Here is an 18,749-nt window from a genome sequence, read left to right on the forward strand (position 1 = left end):
ACTATTACGTTACAGGGCACATATCTTGAAAGAGTCCTAGAAAACGACTACTTAAGCATAGGTTTTACCCATAATATGCTCTTGTCCCCCCCCCAGGTGAAGAAAAGTAGTATGAATTATCATATATCTGGGATGGGAAACAGCCTTTACCACGAAGCATTTTCTACGCGTTAGGTTTACCACGGTACACTTACCTCGTAAACGTCTGCACAACGCGTATTGCTTCAACGACGTCTTTAGCACGCAAGCAACGTCATCACGGAAAAACGTCTTCCTGGTCGGAAAAAAAAATCGTCAGTCCTTCGTTAGTGTCGGCGAAGAACTAAGAAAAAGGGAAAAAGAAGAAGAAACGAAAAAGCGCGGTAAAGGCAAGATTGAGGTAAGGGCAATGCGAAGAAAAAACATTCCGTTGTAACGCATGCGTGGTAAAGGCATGCGTTGCAACGGAATGCGTAGTAACGACATGTATTCATCTGGGATACAGAGACTGTATTGGGCGTCTAAAACCAGGTCGATCCTACCTGCTCTGAAAGTTTATAATGTGAAGGCGGAAGGCAATGCCCTTATTGGGACAGACCTGTGGGGTTATTAAGATCTATCTATTCTCGGAAAAGTCGAAAACAACTTTTTAAGATCTTTGAGCTTCTAAAGAGCAGGCCCCTGTTGCCCCTATGTTGGGATCTGGGTGTAAAACAATTTATTCACAAAGCACAGTTAATACCAGTCGCATTTTGGAGAAATGGCCCTGCGGAACTCTGGACTGACCACGATTGTCCCCTGCTCCCTTCTAAGGTAGCACTCAAAGAAGCTTTTTGGGCTCATAAATAGGAAATTGAGATGAGCAATAGTAGATAAGGAGCTTTAACTGTTGCCTTTTTTTTTTTTTTTTGGAAATATTTTTATTAAGTTTACAAACAAAAGAGAAAGTAAACACCACTCATTCAGTGCAAGGCTTAGCATACAATAGCTCCAAATGTATCTCAGCAATTCAGCACAGGTATCACAGAGACAATGAGGCAGGCCAAAGGTGTAATACAGTCGTTCCCATCCCCAACCACTGTTAGCGATGGAGTAACTAGTCCTGGTCACTGAGTTCAGATTCTGATGTATCGGGTGGGGGCTCACAGATGTTCCTTCTGTACACATTCCACCCACCCCACACCTGGGACCATTTCTTGGGGCATCCTCTATGTACATATACAGTTTTTTCAGTCACCATTACAAGGTCCATATCTCGGATCCACTGCGCCAGGGTAGGTGCCTGCCCCGATCCCCATCGCTGGGCTATATTACGTTTTGCGAGCATGAGCCCCAACGTCACCCAAAGCTGTGCCACTCTCTTGTGGTCCGTCTGTTCCCAGATATTGAGGAGACAAAGCCGAGGTTCCGGCAGCGTGAGGACTTTGGATACCTGGGAAAGAACATGCAACACCCCTTTCCAATAAAGCGCTATGACAGGGCACTCCCAGAAGGTGTGAAGGAAGGTTCCTTCGAGGCCACAGTTCCTGAGACATAGCGGGGACTCCGCCCGTTGCAATTTGAATAGGAGTGTACGGGTATAGTATGTGCGGTGCAGAATTTTAAGTTGGACCAGCCTTAATTTGGACGATATGCCCACTTCCTTGGGGGATGAGAGCGCGGACTGCCACTCCGTCTCATCGAAGTCTCCAAGTTCTGTCTCCCATTTCCCTTTAAGGATCGAGAAAGGGTCAGGGCGATTATTTATTATTTTCCGGTACGTTAGGGACGTCGCTCTTTGAATCAGATGTTCCGTGAGGAGCCGGTCCTCCAAGGGCGATGACTCCGGGAGCCGAGTCCCATGTGGAATCGCCGTCCGAAGTGCGTGATGGATTTGTAAGTATCGGAAATGTTCGGTGTCTGCCAAGTCGTAATCTGCCTGCAATTGGGCAAAAGTGATCACTTCTCCCCGCTGCCAGAGGTCCCCAACCCTGGAAATACCAATAAGATCCCACTGGTGGAATCCCTTGGTAGTGCGCAGTACCCCAAGCTGTTTCGTGTCCCAGAGCGGCGTTGCCTGGGTAATCCTCCCCGTCCAGCCCATCGTCCGCTGTGCAGCGAACCATATCTGAAGGGTGTGTGCTGCGGGCCCCGCCGGGACGCGACCTCTTTTTGGGTTATAAAGGGCTCCCATCACCCCTCCGGGACCAAGCAGTTGCCTATCCATACGGTATGCAGGGTCATCACCCGGCACATGGATCCACTGATTTATAATCATGAGTTGCGACGCCCAGTAATAGGTTTTAATATCTGGGAGGGCTATACCTCCATCGTACCATCCGCTGGTAAGCTTGTGGAGAGCTATCCGCGGCGCCTTGTCCTCCCAGAGGAGACGAGTGATCTCAGCATTGACAGCCGTGAAATAAGAGGGCGCAACCAGGAAGGGGGTATTTTGTAGCGCATAGAGGAATCTAGGGAGGGCGAGCATCTTAAAGAGCGAAGCCCTTCCCAGCAACTGTTGCCTTTTTAGATCTAAAATCCCATAGCATGTGTGAAACTTTATTAAATTATATTTCGCCCCCACCCGGCCAGGCAACTGTATATCAGATTTAGATATGACACACTCCCTTTGCAGTATTTCTGTGCAAAATGGAAATCTAAGAAAGATACGAGCTTGGCTTTTCCATGATGCCAGTATGCAGATGAGAACCAACATCACTTTTTTCTTTTGCCCTGTGTACGCAAACCTAGGATGTCCTGGATTCTCCCTATCTGCAAACAATTCGGGGATAGGCAATGTCTAGTGGTGCTAAGGCTCTTGCAAGCAGAGACCAAAGAACCAATTGTTTGGGCAGTAGCGAAATATCTCCATTGGAGCTGGGGTATTAGGCAAAGTAGCTAAATCATTCTGAGCCAGTCGTTGGAGATGTACCATAGAGCTATACTTAGATCAAATCAAAGATGGACTGGGGAAGACGAGGATTTTGAGATGTACAAATGCTAAATTATATTTCATGTATAATGAATTGGATAATATAAGAACTGTTTTTAGTCTGGAACAAGAAGGACATGTATGCTATATATCGTCGATCTTTGCATTTTAAAATGATTTTATCTCTGGTGTTTTATGCATACTATTTATTGGTTTCGACCAATCGATTTTTCTACTTTTATGTTTTATGCACCAAATAAAGTTGATTGATTGATGAAAAAAGTAAGTTTCTCACAAAGACACAACTCTGGGCTGTAGTGGATCAACTTCCTCTTGTGTACCTTTAGACTGGAAGAGCTGGTTCATCTAGTTTCTTGAGTCTCCTTCCGTTGACTCCCAAACCCCTAGGAGCCATTATTGAGTTCTAGGTGCTGGCATAGATTAAAGAAAACCTGTGTAGCACATTGTTTTTCCACTAGCAGTCACTATTGTAGAACCCTGCCTGGTTTCTCATGCAACACTGATGGAATTTAACCAGGTCTCCTGAATTTTATTCCAGCTTCAAGAAGGAGTGACAGTTTAATAAATTTATAGCAGTTACATGGGCCCAGAGATTGTGTGTCATAGGTAAAAGGCCTAATTCTCATGGTCTAAAATATTTCGGATTGAATGTAGACATTTAAAGGGGTTGTAATTAGGAGTAAGACCATTTTCTATTATGTTGAGATGGTGAAGTTATTAAGGGTTGTTAATTAATGGTTACACATAATATGGAAACAAATATCTTACACAACATTCACATCTTTCTAGATTAACCAGTTGGGATCCGACCAGGTTTGTTGCAAGCTTGTGTACCCACACCTGTGATAAACAATTGTATCTTCCACTAAACTAGAACATAAAAATAGATGCGATAAAAACTGACCCAGCCTCTCTTCTTCAGAACAAATTGTGTCCTTCACTCAGCCCTAGCATAATTAAGATTCGTTATTAGATGTTTAGGGTGTTGAGCATCAGGTCTCCTGCTATCCCTTGCTTTCTATTTTTGTATGGATCCCATGGTCTATGCGGTACTATAACCTTTACAAATGTACACTTTAAAAGTGAAACATTGCCCCTTCTTAATTTTACCTTACCTAGGTTTTGCGCACATGGCTAAAATGAATATAATTTGTCTCGGAGGGAATAAGGGGTACCCAAACCACAACAAAAGAATTTCTCTTTCCCTTAACTTTTTCCTTGTGAGGTTAAAGCTATTGGTACATTCACCCCTAGGGCCAAACCTGACTTGAGCCACTAAGATCATGTGAATCCTAGCAAGAAAATCAATGAGGTCAGCCTCCACCCCATAGAGACCAGAATGCACCACAAGTTATGCCTGTTGCCACTTGTATTCCTTGCTGAAAGTTCAATTAGGTCCAGTTTCACTCAATGTATAAACAGGAGTCAAATGTTATGATGGCCTTTCAGAGCAGATTCACAATTGCTAGACTCCTCGACACAAAACAATGTCCTGTTATGTTAACTCCACCAGCTGCTTTTCTCTCAAATCCGGATTAATCAATTTCCAGTGTAGCTTCAATACACCGTGCTTAATCTCTTCACCACAGTGGAAGACCTTATTTAAGTGATTGCCTTTAAAATTTATCTGTCATCCTAGGATCAGTGGAATACTATTGCTGTTGAAACAAAACATAACAAAGCGAGTCCTGATGTACTTTGACAAATGTCCAGATACAAACATATCATCAGTAATACTGGCACATCCTCAAGCAGTGTATGTAGGAATGAAGGAATTGGGAAGAACACGAAGCTCTCTAGCATTTTTAAGGCAGTATTTAGCAGCCAGCTCAAGTAGGAACTTGCCTTGTTTGTCAACTCTCAAAAAGAACTTAGAGACATCCAGAGTAACAAATCATTCTCAGGACAAATTAAAATCATTATCACCTGTTGTGGCCTTAACTTCTCCTATTAGAACAACAAAAAAAGAAGTGCCCTCACTTTTTATCACCTATGAGCATTTCAAACAAGCTAGACAGTTTGCCAATTAATAAATCCGGAAGAGATTAAATAAAAATGCAAGGAAAGGCTGAACAGTGGGTAACTCAGTACTTAGAACCCTGATCTTACAGTTCAGGGAGACGGCTACCCACACTGAGGACCGATGCCAGAAGAAGGCATGGGAAATATGTAACCCAGAGCAACTGCTTTGATCCCTTTGTTGTTACACATAGTTGCCATACGCAGATTTAGAATAACTTCCGATCCATGTGACGCATCTTACTTTAACATCATCAAACGGTATTTTTATTCTTCCAAATTTCGACTTGCCACCAGTGCATAGTCTTTTTCTTTATTCGGGGAAAATCTTCTGTCTGATGGGATAAAAGTGGTACACCAGGAAGCACCATAACATAAGGGCATGTATGCTATATATATGATAGTTATGGTGCCTGTAGTGGTAAATGAAGAATCTGTATCAAATAGATATTAGTCAGCTAGTCAAAATTGGGATTAAAACCAAGATGGACAGTGTTCAAAATGAGAGTCGGCGCAGGACTATTTGTTAGCGTAAATAACAAATTAGTAATAGTTGCAGATACAGCTGCCGTGAACGGTATCAAGCCTGTCGCACGTGTAGGAGCAGGTGATGGGTTGTCTGTGTTTCACGGAGCTTAGTTAGCACACTATAAAGAGCCACCTTGCTGTGTTGTAGGGATTCTGCTCAGGAACAGAGCTATGCTTGGGACCATAGAACATCAGTATATAGGGACTGAGTCACCATACCACCTCAGTATCTATGAGTCCGACTCGCTATAGTGTCTCACTTGCCCTCCTAACCTTTCCAGAGAGACAAGTGATTTGGCCCCCCAGAACACAACCCTCTCTACCCTCTCAGGGATCGTTTGTTAAAGGACACATATTTTTGCTCTCTCATTCGTACTTGTCCACAATAAGATAAACAAGCATTTCTAATGCAATAGGTCTCGCATTTGCGATAGTTTAAGCTATTGACATTGTAAATGACAATGCCTTTTATTTATCTATTTGATAATTAACACATAAATAAAAGGCATTTACAATGCCAATAGCTCAAACTCTTGTAAATGCAAGACCTATTTCATTTCAAAGAGGTGGCCGCCATTGTCACGGGCTGCTTGGAAAGTGAAAGCGCGCATTGCACGCTGAATTTTGTAGAAAATCCGGTCGTGCATGCAGTAGGAGAAACTCATTAAAGAATATAGTGCTTACAGACTAAATAAGACATACTGTGTAACAGAAGTAAAAAGGCAAGTCCTCATGGGAGGTTACAAATGAAGACAAGTCGGTACTAAGGAGGGACTAACAAATCTATTAATGAATTAGAAGCCAGCATTTTCAAAGGACAATGACACAAGCCAATGAAAAATATGGGCGGAGAGTGGGCAGAGCTTCAAGTCCATACTTGAATACAGCATTTCTCGTAGAGCAGCACATGCGCTGCCTAGGCTTGACCTAAAAAGAGACACGAAAGAAGGAAGTTTACAATGTTTATTTAAACTATCATGGTCTAAGATGCAATATTTGTGCCACAGTTGAAAAAAATGCATGTCAATAATGCCATCAATATGAGTAATAAACCATATACGATAAAGAGCCCAGTCATGCTATCTGATAAATATGCCTAAACCCTCCCGTTCTGCTGAAGCTAAGTGGTTATTAATTATAGATCTCTGAGTTTAGTGGCGGACCCCGGACCTCACATACATGGGGGGATGTTCTACATCTCAGCTTTCGCAGCACTCTTGTCTCAGGACCTTTGCTATGTGAGTCTGTTTTTTCAGAACCCCCGTCCTCCATCAATGACAAGATATGTGTACTCACAGCTGCATTCTTTTATTATGTCTAGGTGCTGGTGTCTGACCAGAGAGAATAACCAGGGGCAATGTTGTTTGACCTTGCCTAGGCTGTTAAGACTAAATCCCAGGAAAATAACAAAATGCCCAAAAAAGTGCTGATTCTGTGTGAAAATACAATGTGGCACAAAAGCAAGCCTGGTATTTAGTAGCGTGTGCAAAATAAAAGTGGCCTACAATGTGCACAATTAGGCTAACATAGAGGAAAGGACAATGGGCCATACAAGAAACGTACAACAGCAGCAGATCAGTTGCTGATTCAGTGCTTCAATTGACGTCAATATTTATCGAACATTTTGAATGGAGAATGGGAGAAAACAAACTGGTGATGTTTGCATTCAAAGAGTTCAACATGAAAAGAATCCGGTTATGGCTCGGTGAGGTAGATTTGATTCCACAGTCCTGCTTCATGTGGCCCCCATTTGTTAAAAGTGATTTGGGGTGCCTTATAACATGGAATGGAGTTCTATGTGGAGAACCTACGTACCTAGACTTCTGCAGTGACTCCCATACTTTTAACAGGAGAGTAATTTGAGCGAATAACAGGGTAGATTTGGTAAACCCACCTTGCAGCTGGCCTCCTCTACAGCATTTTAGTGCTTCACATTTGGTGGTTTAGTAGGGTAGTATGAGATACCCAGCATACCCGCCAGAGAGAGAACTACATATTTAACAGGATTGGGCGACCATCTGCAGTGATATGGCTGCTGGTACACTGTATTTCAAACTCTACCAGTAAGGGTTGCAGCTCTGATTCAACCTGCCACAAATATTTGGAACTATTACAGTACGCTGCAAGCCCACAAATGAGGAACCGATTTAGCACCACTACCTGAAGGGTGCACAGACACGCGAACAAGGAGGGCCACAAATCAGGCACTTCACGAATGGTCCCTGTGTCTTAGGACGCTTATTTTTTTAACCCCTTTTGGTACAGAAATTTAACCGAATTTAAGGATCTGCACCAAGAGATTATAGGTTTCTTAGCCCTGAAGAAGTCGCTGCTCACAGCAGCAGAACGCAACGAAACACGTTTTAGCTAAGGCTTTGATTACGTTTGACCATGAGAAGAAGAATACATTGTGTTACATGATCAAGCAACAGATCAAGAATGTTCTTATACTATTATTAACTTGTATTGTATGCTCTATAGCTGTGGTACTACTAGTACGGCCCGTGGGCTGACAGCGGCCCGGCAGGCCTTCCTTGGCAGCCCGCTGACCTTGCAGGTAATTTAAATCCAATATTGCCAGTGACAGAAGAGAGTGGAGAGAGAGAGAGCGAGAGAGAGAGAGAGAAAAGAGATAGACTGACTGAAGGAGCGAGAGAGAGACAGAGAGAGAGAGAGACTGACTGAGAGAGACTGACTGAGAGAGACTGACTGAGAGAGACTGACTGAGAGAGACTGACTGAGAGAGACTGACTGAGAGAGAGACTGACAGAGAGAGAGACTGACTGACAGAGAGTCTGACTGAGAGAGAGAGACTGAGAGAGACTGAGAGAGACTGAGAGAGACTGAGAGAGAGAGACAGAGAGAGAGACTGAGGGAGAGAGACTGAGAGAGGGATACAGAGAGAGAGAGACTGAGAGGGAGACTGACAGAGACTGACAGAGACTGACAGTGAGAGAGACTGACAGTGAGAGAGACTGACAGAGAGAGAGAGACTGACTAAGAGAGAGCGAGAGTCTGACAGAGAGAGAGAGACTGACAGAGAGAGAGAGACTGATGGAGAGAGTGACTGAGAGAGACGCAGACTGAGAGAGAGGGCGAGAGAGAGAGAGAGACTGAGAGAGGGAGAGACTAAGAGAGCGAGAGAGAGACTGACAGAGAGAGACTGACCGAGAGAGACTGACCGAGAGAGACTGACAGAGAGACTGACAGAGACTGACAGAGAGAGACAGAGAGAGAGAGAGACAGAGAGAGAGAGAGACAGAGAGAGACAGAGAGAGAGACTGAAAGAGAGACAGAGAGAGACTGACTGACAGAGAGACTGACTGACAGAGAGACTGACTGACAGAGAGACTGACTAAGAGAGGGAGAGACTGACTAAGAGAGGGAGAGACTGACTAAGAGAGGGAGAGACTGACTAAGAGAGGGAGAGACTGACTAAGAGAAGGAGAGACTGACTGAGAGAGAATGACTAAGAGAGAGAGAGAGAGAGTCTGACTGATTGAGAGAGACTGACTCACCGGCAGAGAGTGACTGAGGGAGAGAGAGTCTGAGTGACTGAGGGAGAGAGAGACTTAGTGACTGAGGGAGAGAGAGACTGAATGTCTTACTCGGAGGGAGAGAGACTGAATGACAGACAGAGAGAGACTGAATGACAGTGAGAGAGAGACTGACAGAGAGCCTGACTGAGAGACTGACTGACCGACTGAGAGAGAGACTGACTAACTCCGAGAGAGAGACTGCATGACAGAGAGAGAGACTGAATGACAGAGAGTAAGACTGGCAGAGAGCCTGACTAAGAGAGACACAGACTGACTAACTGACAGGGGGAGAGACTGAATGACTGAGAGAGAGACTGACTGAGAGAGAGAGACTGACTGAGAGAGAGAGACTGACTGAGAGAGAGAGAGACTGACTGAGAGAGAGAGAGACTGACTAAGAGAGAGAGAGAGTCTGACAGAGAGAGAGAGACTGACAGAGAGAGAGAGACTGACAGAGAGAGAGAGACTGACGGAGAGAGATAGACTGATAGAGAGACTGAGGGAGAGACTGACTGAGAGAGACTCAGGCTGACTGAGAGAGAGAGAGACTGACTGAGGGAGAGAGAGACCAAGAGAGAGACTAACTAAGAGGAAGAGACTGAGCGAGAGACTGACAGAGAGACTGACTGACTGAGAGAGTGAGCGAGACTGACTGGGAGAGACTGACTGAGAGAGACTGACTGACTGAGAGAGACTGACTGAGAGAGAGAGACTGACTGAGAGATACTGACTAAGAGAGAGAGAGACTGACTAAGAGAGAGACTGACAGAGAGAGAGAGAGAAAGAATGACTGACAGCGAGAGACTGACTGACTGACTGATTGAGAGAGATTGACTGACACAGAGAGAGAGAGAGAGAGAGAGAGAGAGGGAGAGAGAGAGAGAGAGAGAGACACACGTCATTACTTTGTGAAGTCAGTTCTTTGTGCCAGAGAGAGGAAACAAAAAAAGAATACTGAGGGGAGAAGCAAGGGAAAGAGCATGAGCCATGAGCTAGAAAAGGGCAAAGCGAAATAAAGAGAGAAATATAGGGGAAAGAGCAGGACATGCACTTCCCTGAAGTGGTAAACACATATATCAGCATTTCATGGAAACAACTCATTCAATCAGAGTAAAGCTAAATTCCTCTAGGAGTGGGACAAGCACACAAATAAAGAGAACAGAATAAAAATCAGGATCTGGCAATGCAATAGATAAAAAGCATTGCAATCATGAGCAGGGGGCTGAACCAAAGCCCAATCTCGTTATTATTGAATGCAAAGCTGTGAAAGACTTCTTAAGCCGTCCATAGCGAGCCCACAATAATGATCAGAACAGTCAGCTACACTGATGGTGCCAATGGGTAGTAAATCCAGGGTGTGTGATGGCAGCTTTCTAGCCCCCCCACTGACCCCGCCCCCCACTTACCCCACCCCTACCGATGCAGCTCTCTGCCACAAACCACATTGTAATTTTGGACCCCAACAGAAGGTTTGTGAGTACCCATGCCTTATAGCATGTGTAGGGGATTGTTGTGTTGTCCTTTACAGCATTCGTGCGTATTTCAGTCTAGGACATCATTGTGTAACTACAAGTTGCTGTAGGACGGAAATGACTGCTTGTCTCTGATAAAGGTGTTTTTTCCAGTTGTGACCGGATCAAACGCTTAAATTATTGGCAGCTGCCTGATAAACGTTTACTTGCATTATAGCGTTATAGGTAAATAGGCACACTCTCCAGCCCCTGACTTCACCATCTCGTCTGTGCCCCTGTCCTCTCTGCACTTCTTCCAGTTCCCGCTACAGCCTTCTGTCTGCTGCTACGCAGGACTCCGTTTCAGTCATGGGAAGTCTCCACATTAGTTGCTCCTGACAGTGCTGCAGAGTGGGGTCTAATAGGTTTGCTCCGTTAATGGCATTACTCCCCTGAGTTAAGCCTACTCAGTTCCGAGGGATTCTACATCTCGGGATTTTCATTGGCCCTCAACTAAGACCCTGAAGTATCTTGCTCTTCCGGTGCAGCAGGTTTTGCATCAGCATAAAACTTAATTTCTCACTTCCCTCAAACATGACAGAAGACTGTCTTTTGAGCCTCTTTCGGCCATTGCATCTCTGCTAAAATTCTTGCAAACATACACCGTGCTCCTTACCTGACAGTAACTTATTCTGCGGCTTTATTATGTATAATAAATATATTAGCAAACAACACTTGAAAAACCTTATGGCACAGGTCATAGTAATAGGTATCAATTAGCTGGTTAACGGGTAGTAAGACTGTCATAAAGAGCATAGTTTAAAAAAAGCTATGGGGGGACTCATGACCAAATGTTTCCTTTCTGAAATCAAGAACATTTCTCAAAACCCAGGTATTCTGTCTTCATTAAGGGAATTTCGAAAATCTGTTGCCACAGCAGGCACAACAGAAGTAGCAGATGCCCCATTCAGTTCTTGGTTTTAGCACCTGAAAAAGCAAGCTTGGTTGACCATTGGGCCATTATGCTTCTTATGTTTGAAGCATTATGACAAATCAAAACACAACTGCAAAGATACAAGTGTTGTCTTCTGATTTCTAATACGTTAGTATAAACATCCCACTAGCTTGAGTACCAGGGCTCGTGCAATCGGCAAGCTCAGGCAGGCAAGCTGGCCAGAGGAGTTAAAGGGAGAGGTGGGCTAAAGAGGGAACTTGAAAGTCCTTTAACAAGACTGCAAAACATAATCCAAACACTGCTTATGCATATCCTCTACTGGTCTTACTGCATTGCAAGGGAATAACATGTTCAGTGGAAGAATTTAATTGGCCGACCTGTGATGCAGATGTCCGTTCTGAACGCTGAAGCTAGTCTATATTAAACAAGAGTGCCTTTCACGCTTATAGGTGATGACCAGTCTTAGGATCAGGCGCTTTTATAATATCAAAGAACAAGCATTGGCATAGCCAATAGGTCTCGCCTTTGGGACCTTATAAGTGTTTAGCCATGCAACAGTTGCATAACTAAATACTTATAACGTCCCAAAAGCGAGACCTATTGGCTATGCCAATGCTTGTTATAATTAATGGCAGGCTTACCTTTTGAGACTCATAACCTGAAAGAGGATGTGCTGTCAGTACAGAGCTCCTTAAATTTCTACTGGACGCCAAGTGCTAAGAAAGAACACTTACCTATGTCGAGGAGTGGAGTTGGCAAGAAAGTTTAACTTGGGGTTAAGCATTGGCTCACGGAGAACATCAAAGCGGCCGCAAAAGTGAAAGTGATCGCGATCAAACATCAAAGCGGCCGCTAAAGTGATCGCGATCAAGCGCTGCACGCCCCCGCACACATGCACTGTAGCTGTAGGCTGGCCATGGTAGCACTTTTTTGAGCCCTCACAAAAAGTCTCGCCAGACTAGCGCATGCGCTGGGTCAGGCGAGACCTAAAAACACTCCAGGATCCCATAAAATTGGGAGTTAAGAGGTGGCAGCAAAAAAGGACGGAGTTGTGAGGAGCGGCCTCTGAGAGGGAACTTATACATTATTTAGAAACTCTGCTCCCAATGAAATGAACAAGGACAAACATGATAGTAAAAATGTTCTACCTTACCAAACATGTCACAACCTGACTGTAATTTAAAATATCTTACAAGTTTAAAGGATCTGCTGCAGAGATCGTAGTGTATCCAGCAATTTCTAGAATGCAATAGCATTAAGATAGATATAATGGTTTATGCACTTGCCGGAATCTACCTGGATCCCCTCTGTTCCTGCACAGTACCATGAAAGGATCGGCCACTTACCTAAAGGACTTCAATATGCCCAAAAAGGTCAGCATCCATCTGTGACAGGACCAGTCTCTTACTCTAAAAGCCTACATTTTACCATGAATAATCCTGCCTTCACCCCAACAGCCTGCAGTATACTCTGAAAGAGTCTTCCCTTACCATTTCTAGCACCTGCATCTGACCCTGAAAGACCTTACCGCTTTTCCTAAAAGCCTAAAGTGTTCTATATGTACGTCTAGGGCTAGGTGGAGGCCTAAAGCTCAGTTTAGAGTCAACAGAGCAAATACAGGGCTAATGTCAGAGAAAGACCCGCAAGCAAAGCAAGTGATCCTACAACAGAAGTGTTAAAGCAGGGTACGGGTCAGTGTTTGCAGGCATACACCTTTGTGACTTATTAATTACTCATCCAAGAGTCCAAAATGGTGGATACATGTTCCATGAGGTCTGGGGAGATCCAACCGGCAAAGCTTTTCATGGCAGGTAATTCTGTCCTGGAAAACTGAGGTGATGGCAGTAGCACCAGGATCGGGGTAGCAGTGCCGCCTACACACAGGAGAGCCTCCACTGTGTGAGTAGCAAGCGCTGGCCCTTTTCTTACAGCTAGCCATTTGGTACTTTTAAACAGCTTGATATTAGAGCACTTGTGAGCAAGTAAAGTGTGCTTTTATGCAGTAGATTTACAGCACCAACCACTAATGTCAGAGTAGTTCGGAGTCCCAGAATAAATACCTCCCAGGAAATACTGGGACCAATCAACGCTTCTGAAACTTATTGCAGCACGTTCTGGGTTTCCTTAGATTTCAATGAAACATTGGAAGTGATCAATATGAGCATAAATGATCTTAGTAGATTCAGAGAGGATATGCTTCTCGGGGAGTATTGGAGGCCATCAATCCAGTGCACCTGTCCTGCTCCTCAGGAAAGGCTGGCCACACTCCGTGTAGGAGTTGTGAGAGCGGGTTGGTAAAACCACCCTGCACATTCTTCCATGGAAAATAGTCCACTGAGGAAGCGCTCCCAACTAACATCTGTGAGTAACTTGCAATGTAAACACATGAGCCCCAGCACGGCTGGCATGACTCTTCATCAGTGCACTGAGTACCACTGAACTGGGTGATGGAGTAACGCATGCAGTTTGCAGATCTACATCACTGGTAAAAGCACTATAAAGCAAGTTATCTTTATTACATTCTGTAGGTAGGACCTTAGCATCAAATAATAATTGGATGCTCCATCATCGCATACAATTCCACGCTGCAAGGAACAGAGGCACATGATGGTAACAGGCTAGCAATGAGTGTAATCAATTTTTCTAAGCCATCCTGAGCAAATGGTGCATCCAGAGAAGGCTCTTGCAAAGTATGAATGACAAAACATTTGCTAATCAAATTGTATTCAAAAGCTCTACGTGTGAAATATATACAATCGCTCTCTTGACACTACAGCAGAAAGCAATTGGAAGTACATTTTATATTCAAGTATTGTGAGGCTGTCAGGGTGGGGGCGGGCACTGGCATTTTAGATGGTAGCCGCAGACGCCATGACAGGTGGTTCATTTGCCTACCTACTACAGGCTCTGCTTATTGAGTGAATGTGCGTGTCAACTACTCTTACCACAGAAAGATGAATGACGCGATACGGACATAATATGGAAAAACATGTAAATGTGATTCAACAGAAACAGGAGCAAGGTGTAAAAACAATAATGAAAAATAAATGACCAATAGAGATCACAAAGTGTGAAAATGGCAGTATCTCTTCTCCTTCATCTATAAACTTCATCACAAGTGTCCCTTTAAAATTGTTGCACCAATTAAACATTTGACATTTCTGGCTGTGTACAACAGATTATTTATATATGTCATTATAGGTAATTGATTTTTCTGCAGACAATAACTATGAATGGCCAGCCAGGAGCATTACTCAAATGAACTAATATGTCAATAAAACCTAAAAGTAGAGTGTAATACAAGTAAGCATTGGCTAAGCCAAAGGGTCTCTCGCCTGTATGACCTATTGGTTTTGCCAATGATTTTTGTGGATGCTACACAGCATTGACAACAAGCGCTCGCCAGGTTGCCGCGGCACCCGCACTTTACTTATTACATTAAAAGTAAAGCGCGGGTGCCGCGATTATACCAAAAGTAAAGAAATAGATGGTTTTTCTATTGCTTTACTTTTGGTATAATCGCGGCACCCGCGCTTTACTTTTAACGTTAAAAGTAAAGCGCGGGTGCCGCGATTATACCCAAGGTAAAGGAAAACAAGCATTGGCCACGAAAGTCATCACGATCGCTGTGAAAGCAAAAGCTAGTGCTGCTGGCTGGCCTAGCGCATGGCGGCGATGTAAAGCCATATGGCTGCTTTGCGCGTGTGCACGCCTCGTGCACTGTAGCTCTATGCCAGCGGTAGCACTTTGAAAAGTCCCTTACAAAATGTAAGCGAGACCTAAAAAGGGGTGGCTTAAACAGGCAGTCCCTTACAAAATGTAAGCGAGACCTAAAAAGGGGTGGCTTAAACAGGCATTTTGTCAGGGTGTGACGAATGGTGGGACTTCGAACAAATGTGACTGCTTAGAGACAGGATTTCAGTTTGTTGAGCAGGAAAGATTGTTATAATCATGCGGGTGAGGATTGGTAGAGTGGCAGAGTAGATAAGTAAAAGTGAATTATTTGTGTTTTGGATTTCTAATTTGTGATTGAAGAATGTAATAGTGGGTTTGGAACAGAAGTAGCAATTATAGCTATAGCGATACTAAATCAATAGAGAAGAAAGGCTCTGCCTGTGCCCCCAGTGTCGAGCATAACTAGCAGCAGGGTTGTAGGTCTACCTGGGGGTCTTCTTGCTGCCCATCTTCATGAGAGGAAGAAGGGCTGCAGCGAAACGATGGCATCACTTTTATTAAACGTCCTATACTATTTGAACATGATGTTAAAGCCCATATTACTCCATGACACCCCACAGGCATTGGGAGACACACATCTGTTGGTTAAACTGCCCTTCATCGTCTGTGTTAAAAGCTCTGATGCTCTATCCATGTAATGCCAGTTCAAGCTACTCACCTAGGCATGCAAGGCCCTACCCAACTGTGGACCCGCTTACATCAACCATTGCCTGATTTTTCACCAGACTCCTCTGCTCCGCTCTAGCTCGCCCCTCCCCCCGCATCCATCAAAGCAGTAATGGAGGATGCTCCTTCTTCTACCTCACAGCGAAGACGTGGATCGACCTCCGCCTACATCTTTGAATTTCCCCATTTCTACCGGAATTCCAAAAGTTGCTGAAAACCTGGCTCTTTGGCTGAACCACTGGACGCTGCCAGCGCCTGGATACCCTCATGGGTGACAGGCAGCACTGTATAAATCGACTGAGTGATTGCTTGATTGATATCCATATTAAATAGATGTTTTGTCTAGCTTCACAATTGGATCAGCACGTGACACAAAATGGTGCAGAAGTGAATAACCTTTATGATTCAGAACAAGTGCAGATAGAAAGTATCTGATGTTCACCTTCTGCAGAATGAAGAGGCAGCACTCAGATACTTTGTTTTACTACGGAGAAAATTTGTATTTCCCATAAGATGAAGTCTGGAAACAACAGGATTCCGTGTTAGAAAGGGCAAAGTGTTGAGTCAATGTGTATCATTCACCCCACCACATGAAGCTGTCTGTTCTGAGCATTTCTTCCTTGATGCTCCCTTTAGGATTTTAATTCCGTGTGAAAACTTGTGGCCTTTGAGCAGTCTGACGCAACAGGCAGTTAATGAAATTAAGGAGTGAGAAGAAATTCTATTGAAATTCAGGGGGAAATATAATTAGCGAAAGCTGCAGAAAAGTCATGATTGACTTCTGGTTTTTTGATAGTGTGAATCATTGATGCCTCACTGTGCATTTTTTCATTTCTAACCAAAAGTGGACATGTGAATTGCCGAATTTGGAATTCTACTATTTTTTTATTTATGGCACGGTAACACACACCCGCACGCATTCACACACTACACTTTGCAAAGCAAGCAAAAGATCTATCAGTTATCAAAAGCGTGTAAACTGTAGAAACTAAAAACTCCTACCGGTTTGGAGGATCTGACCAAAGAGGTACTCCTCACAATCTGAGAAAGTTACTACACAAATGCAGTTGGCCACCGCACTTGAAGCTTCCTCTTTCTTCATCGCTTGTGACGGACCCACACAAAGAGTTTGCAAATAAAAAAGGGTCCCATCCTTTTGTGAAGAGCGCATGCTACTGCACTTGCTGTGTTATTAGAATGTTCAGTATAATTTGAGACACTCTTGTATGAAATATCCATTGCCCTCAACCTTAACCAACTGATTAGTGCTGTTTTTGGCCTGCTCATGCGGTTGTTTCATTACATGAAAAATTCCCGTTGATGATATAAGCTGCACAACTGCAGGAACTGGCAGCTCTCGTCTTTAGCAGTAAAGGGCAAATGGAAAATGGAAGATAAACTATTGTAATCCTATTTTTTGATTGTGTTATATGATACTGAGTTTTAATGTAAAATGCCAGTATTGTCTAAACAAAATGTGGAAGTATTACTAATCTAATTGTTTTTTTTGTCAACCATCACCAATGATTTATTTACTGGATTTAAAGGGTAACATTTTATACCATCATTAAACTCTTAAATCCATTGCAACACTTTGCCTAAATATGTCAATGCTCCACAGTTAGTATGAAAGCGCCACCTTGGGAAATATTGGTTTATGCTGTTCACACAATGTATTTAAAATGGTTGGTCGCAAACCAGAAATTCACTGATCTTTGCATATTTGTTATTTTGGTGATCATAGAGTTGCATGTGATCTGCTAACTGCACTCAATCTTCTTTTTTGCACCATAGGTTAAAATTTCAGCGGTCTATGGGAGAACTGGAGTCATAGACGAAAGTATATTTTTCACTCTTGATTCGGTCAGACTTCCTCAAGGGTACTCCCCTAAAAGAACAGATGCAGTCAGTGTTGTGGTGGTGGAGAGTAATCAGTCTTGCTACACCTGGAGAGCCTTATGCATAGCTCCTGTTGACCGGAATGGGTGAGTCAATCAATCAATCAAAGGCTTGTAAATCACGACTACTCACCCGTAAGGGTCTTAAGGTGCTGGACGTGTAAGTGGATGGATTTTAACAGGCCTTAAAACTGCACATCATGACCAGAGCGTTTTTCAACACGAAAACGTATTGTTGTTGGTTTATATGTACTGAGGTAACATCTCATTATTGATCCATTACAGATATGTTTGGGACAAACATTCAAATGAGAATATTGATTACTCGTCATTGATACATAAATATGGTTTGTGTTTCTTTTACAGCCTTCTAATTAATAATAACGTAATTAAGACTTTTTTGACTGAGTGTTTGTTGCTACTCATCTTGAAACTGTGCAGCGGTTTCTACAACCAGGTTTAATTTCCATTTGCTTTTTACATCATTCACACTTACTTGTGTTATGATATGTATGTATTTGTATAGCCAGGTAACTTGACTCGTAATTTCTCTCAATCTATACATTGTGAGTGTTGCAGTGTGTGATTTGATGTTCTGTGTCTCCGGGCCCACTTTGATCTAGCAACGTTTTTGTTATTGCGCCATATAGTAATAACTGCCCAGGAGGGAGGCCTGCTTCCGCGATGTGTGTGAATGATTTCCAGAAGAGTAAGTCTCTGATCATCTCTATATCAGACCTCAACCAAGCCAGCAGGTGCTTACCCATGTAGTAACCACACTGACCCTGAAAGTCTTGACAGTGGTGTTGCTGGTACATATGTATCGGCAAATGTTGTTTTCCTCAGTCAGTGGGTCCAACAACTCAATGCAATACAGAGCAACCTGGGGTGTTCTTTAGAATTTGTTGTGTCTCTTAAGTATGTTGTTCAGGGCACCTTCCTTTCTTTTCAGACAATGTGGTTTCCTGAAGGTGTGCCCATTCCGAAGCCATTGTGCAACCCATTGGAGATGGGCCTCTAAGTAGTAATGTTCAAAATCTGGTGCTT

At 43.5% G+C, this 18,749-nt stretch overlaps 1 protein-coding gene across 2 annotated transcripts in view; it reads left to right on the forward strand.

Annotated features, from left to right (window-relative positions):
* The window catches only part of MOV10L1 (Mov10 like RNA helicase 1), a 772,466-nt gene that overhangs the window by 54,030 nt on the left and 699,687 nt on the right, over positions 1-18,749 (forward strand). For both annotated transcript variants that reach the window (XM_085650694.1, XM_085650695.1), the window contains exon 5: positions 17,599-17,789. In XM_085650694.1, the coding sequence (XP_085506820.1) occupies positions 17,599-17,789 (191 nt within the window). The remainder of the gene's footprint in view (positions 1-17,598; positions 17,790-18,749) is intronic.

This window comes from Triturus cristatus, chromosome 4_1, assembly GCF_964204655.1.
Source record: "Triturus cristatus chromosome 4_1, aTriCri1.1, whole genome shotgun sequence".
In the NCBI taxonomy this organism is placed as follows: Eukaryota; Metazoa; Chordata; class Amphibia; order Caudata; family Salamandridae; genus Triturus; species Triturus cristatus.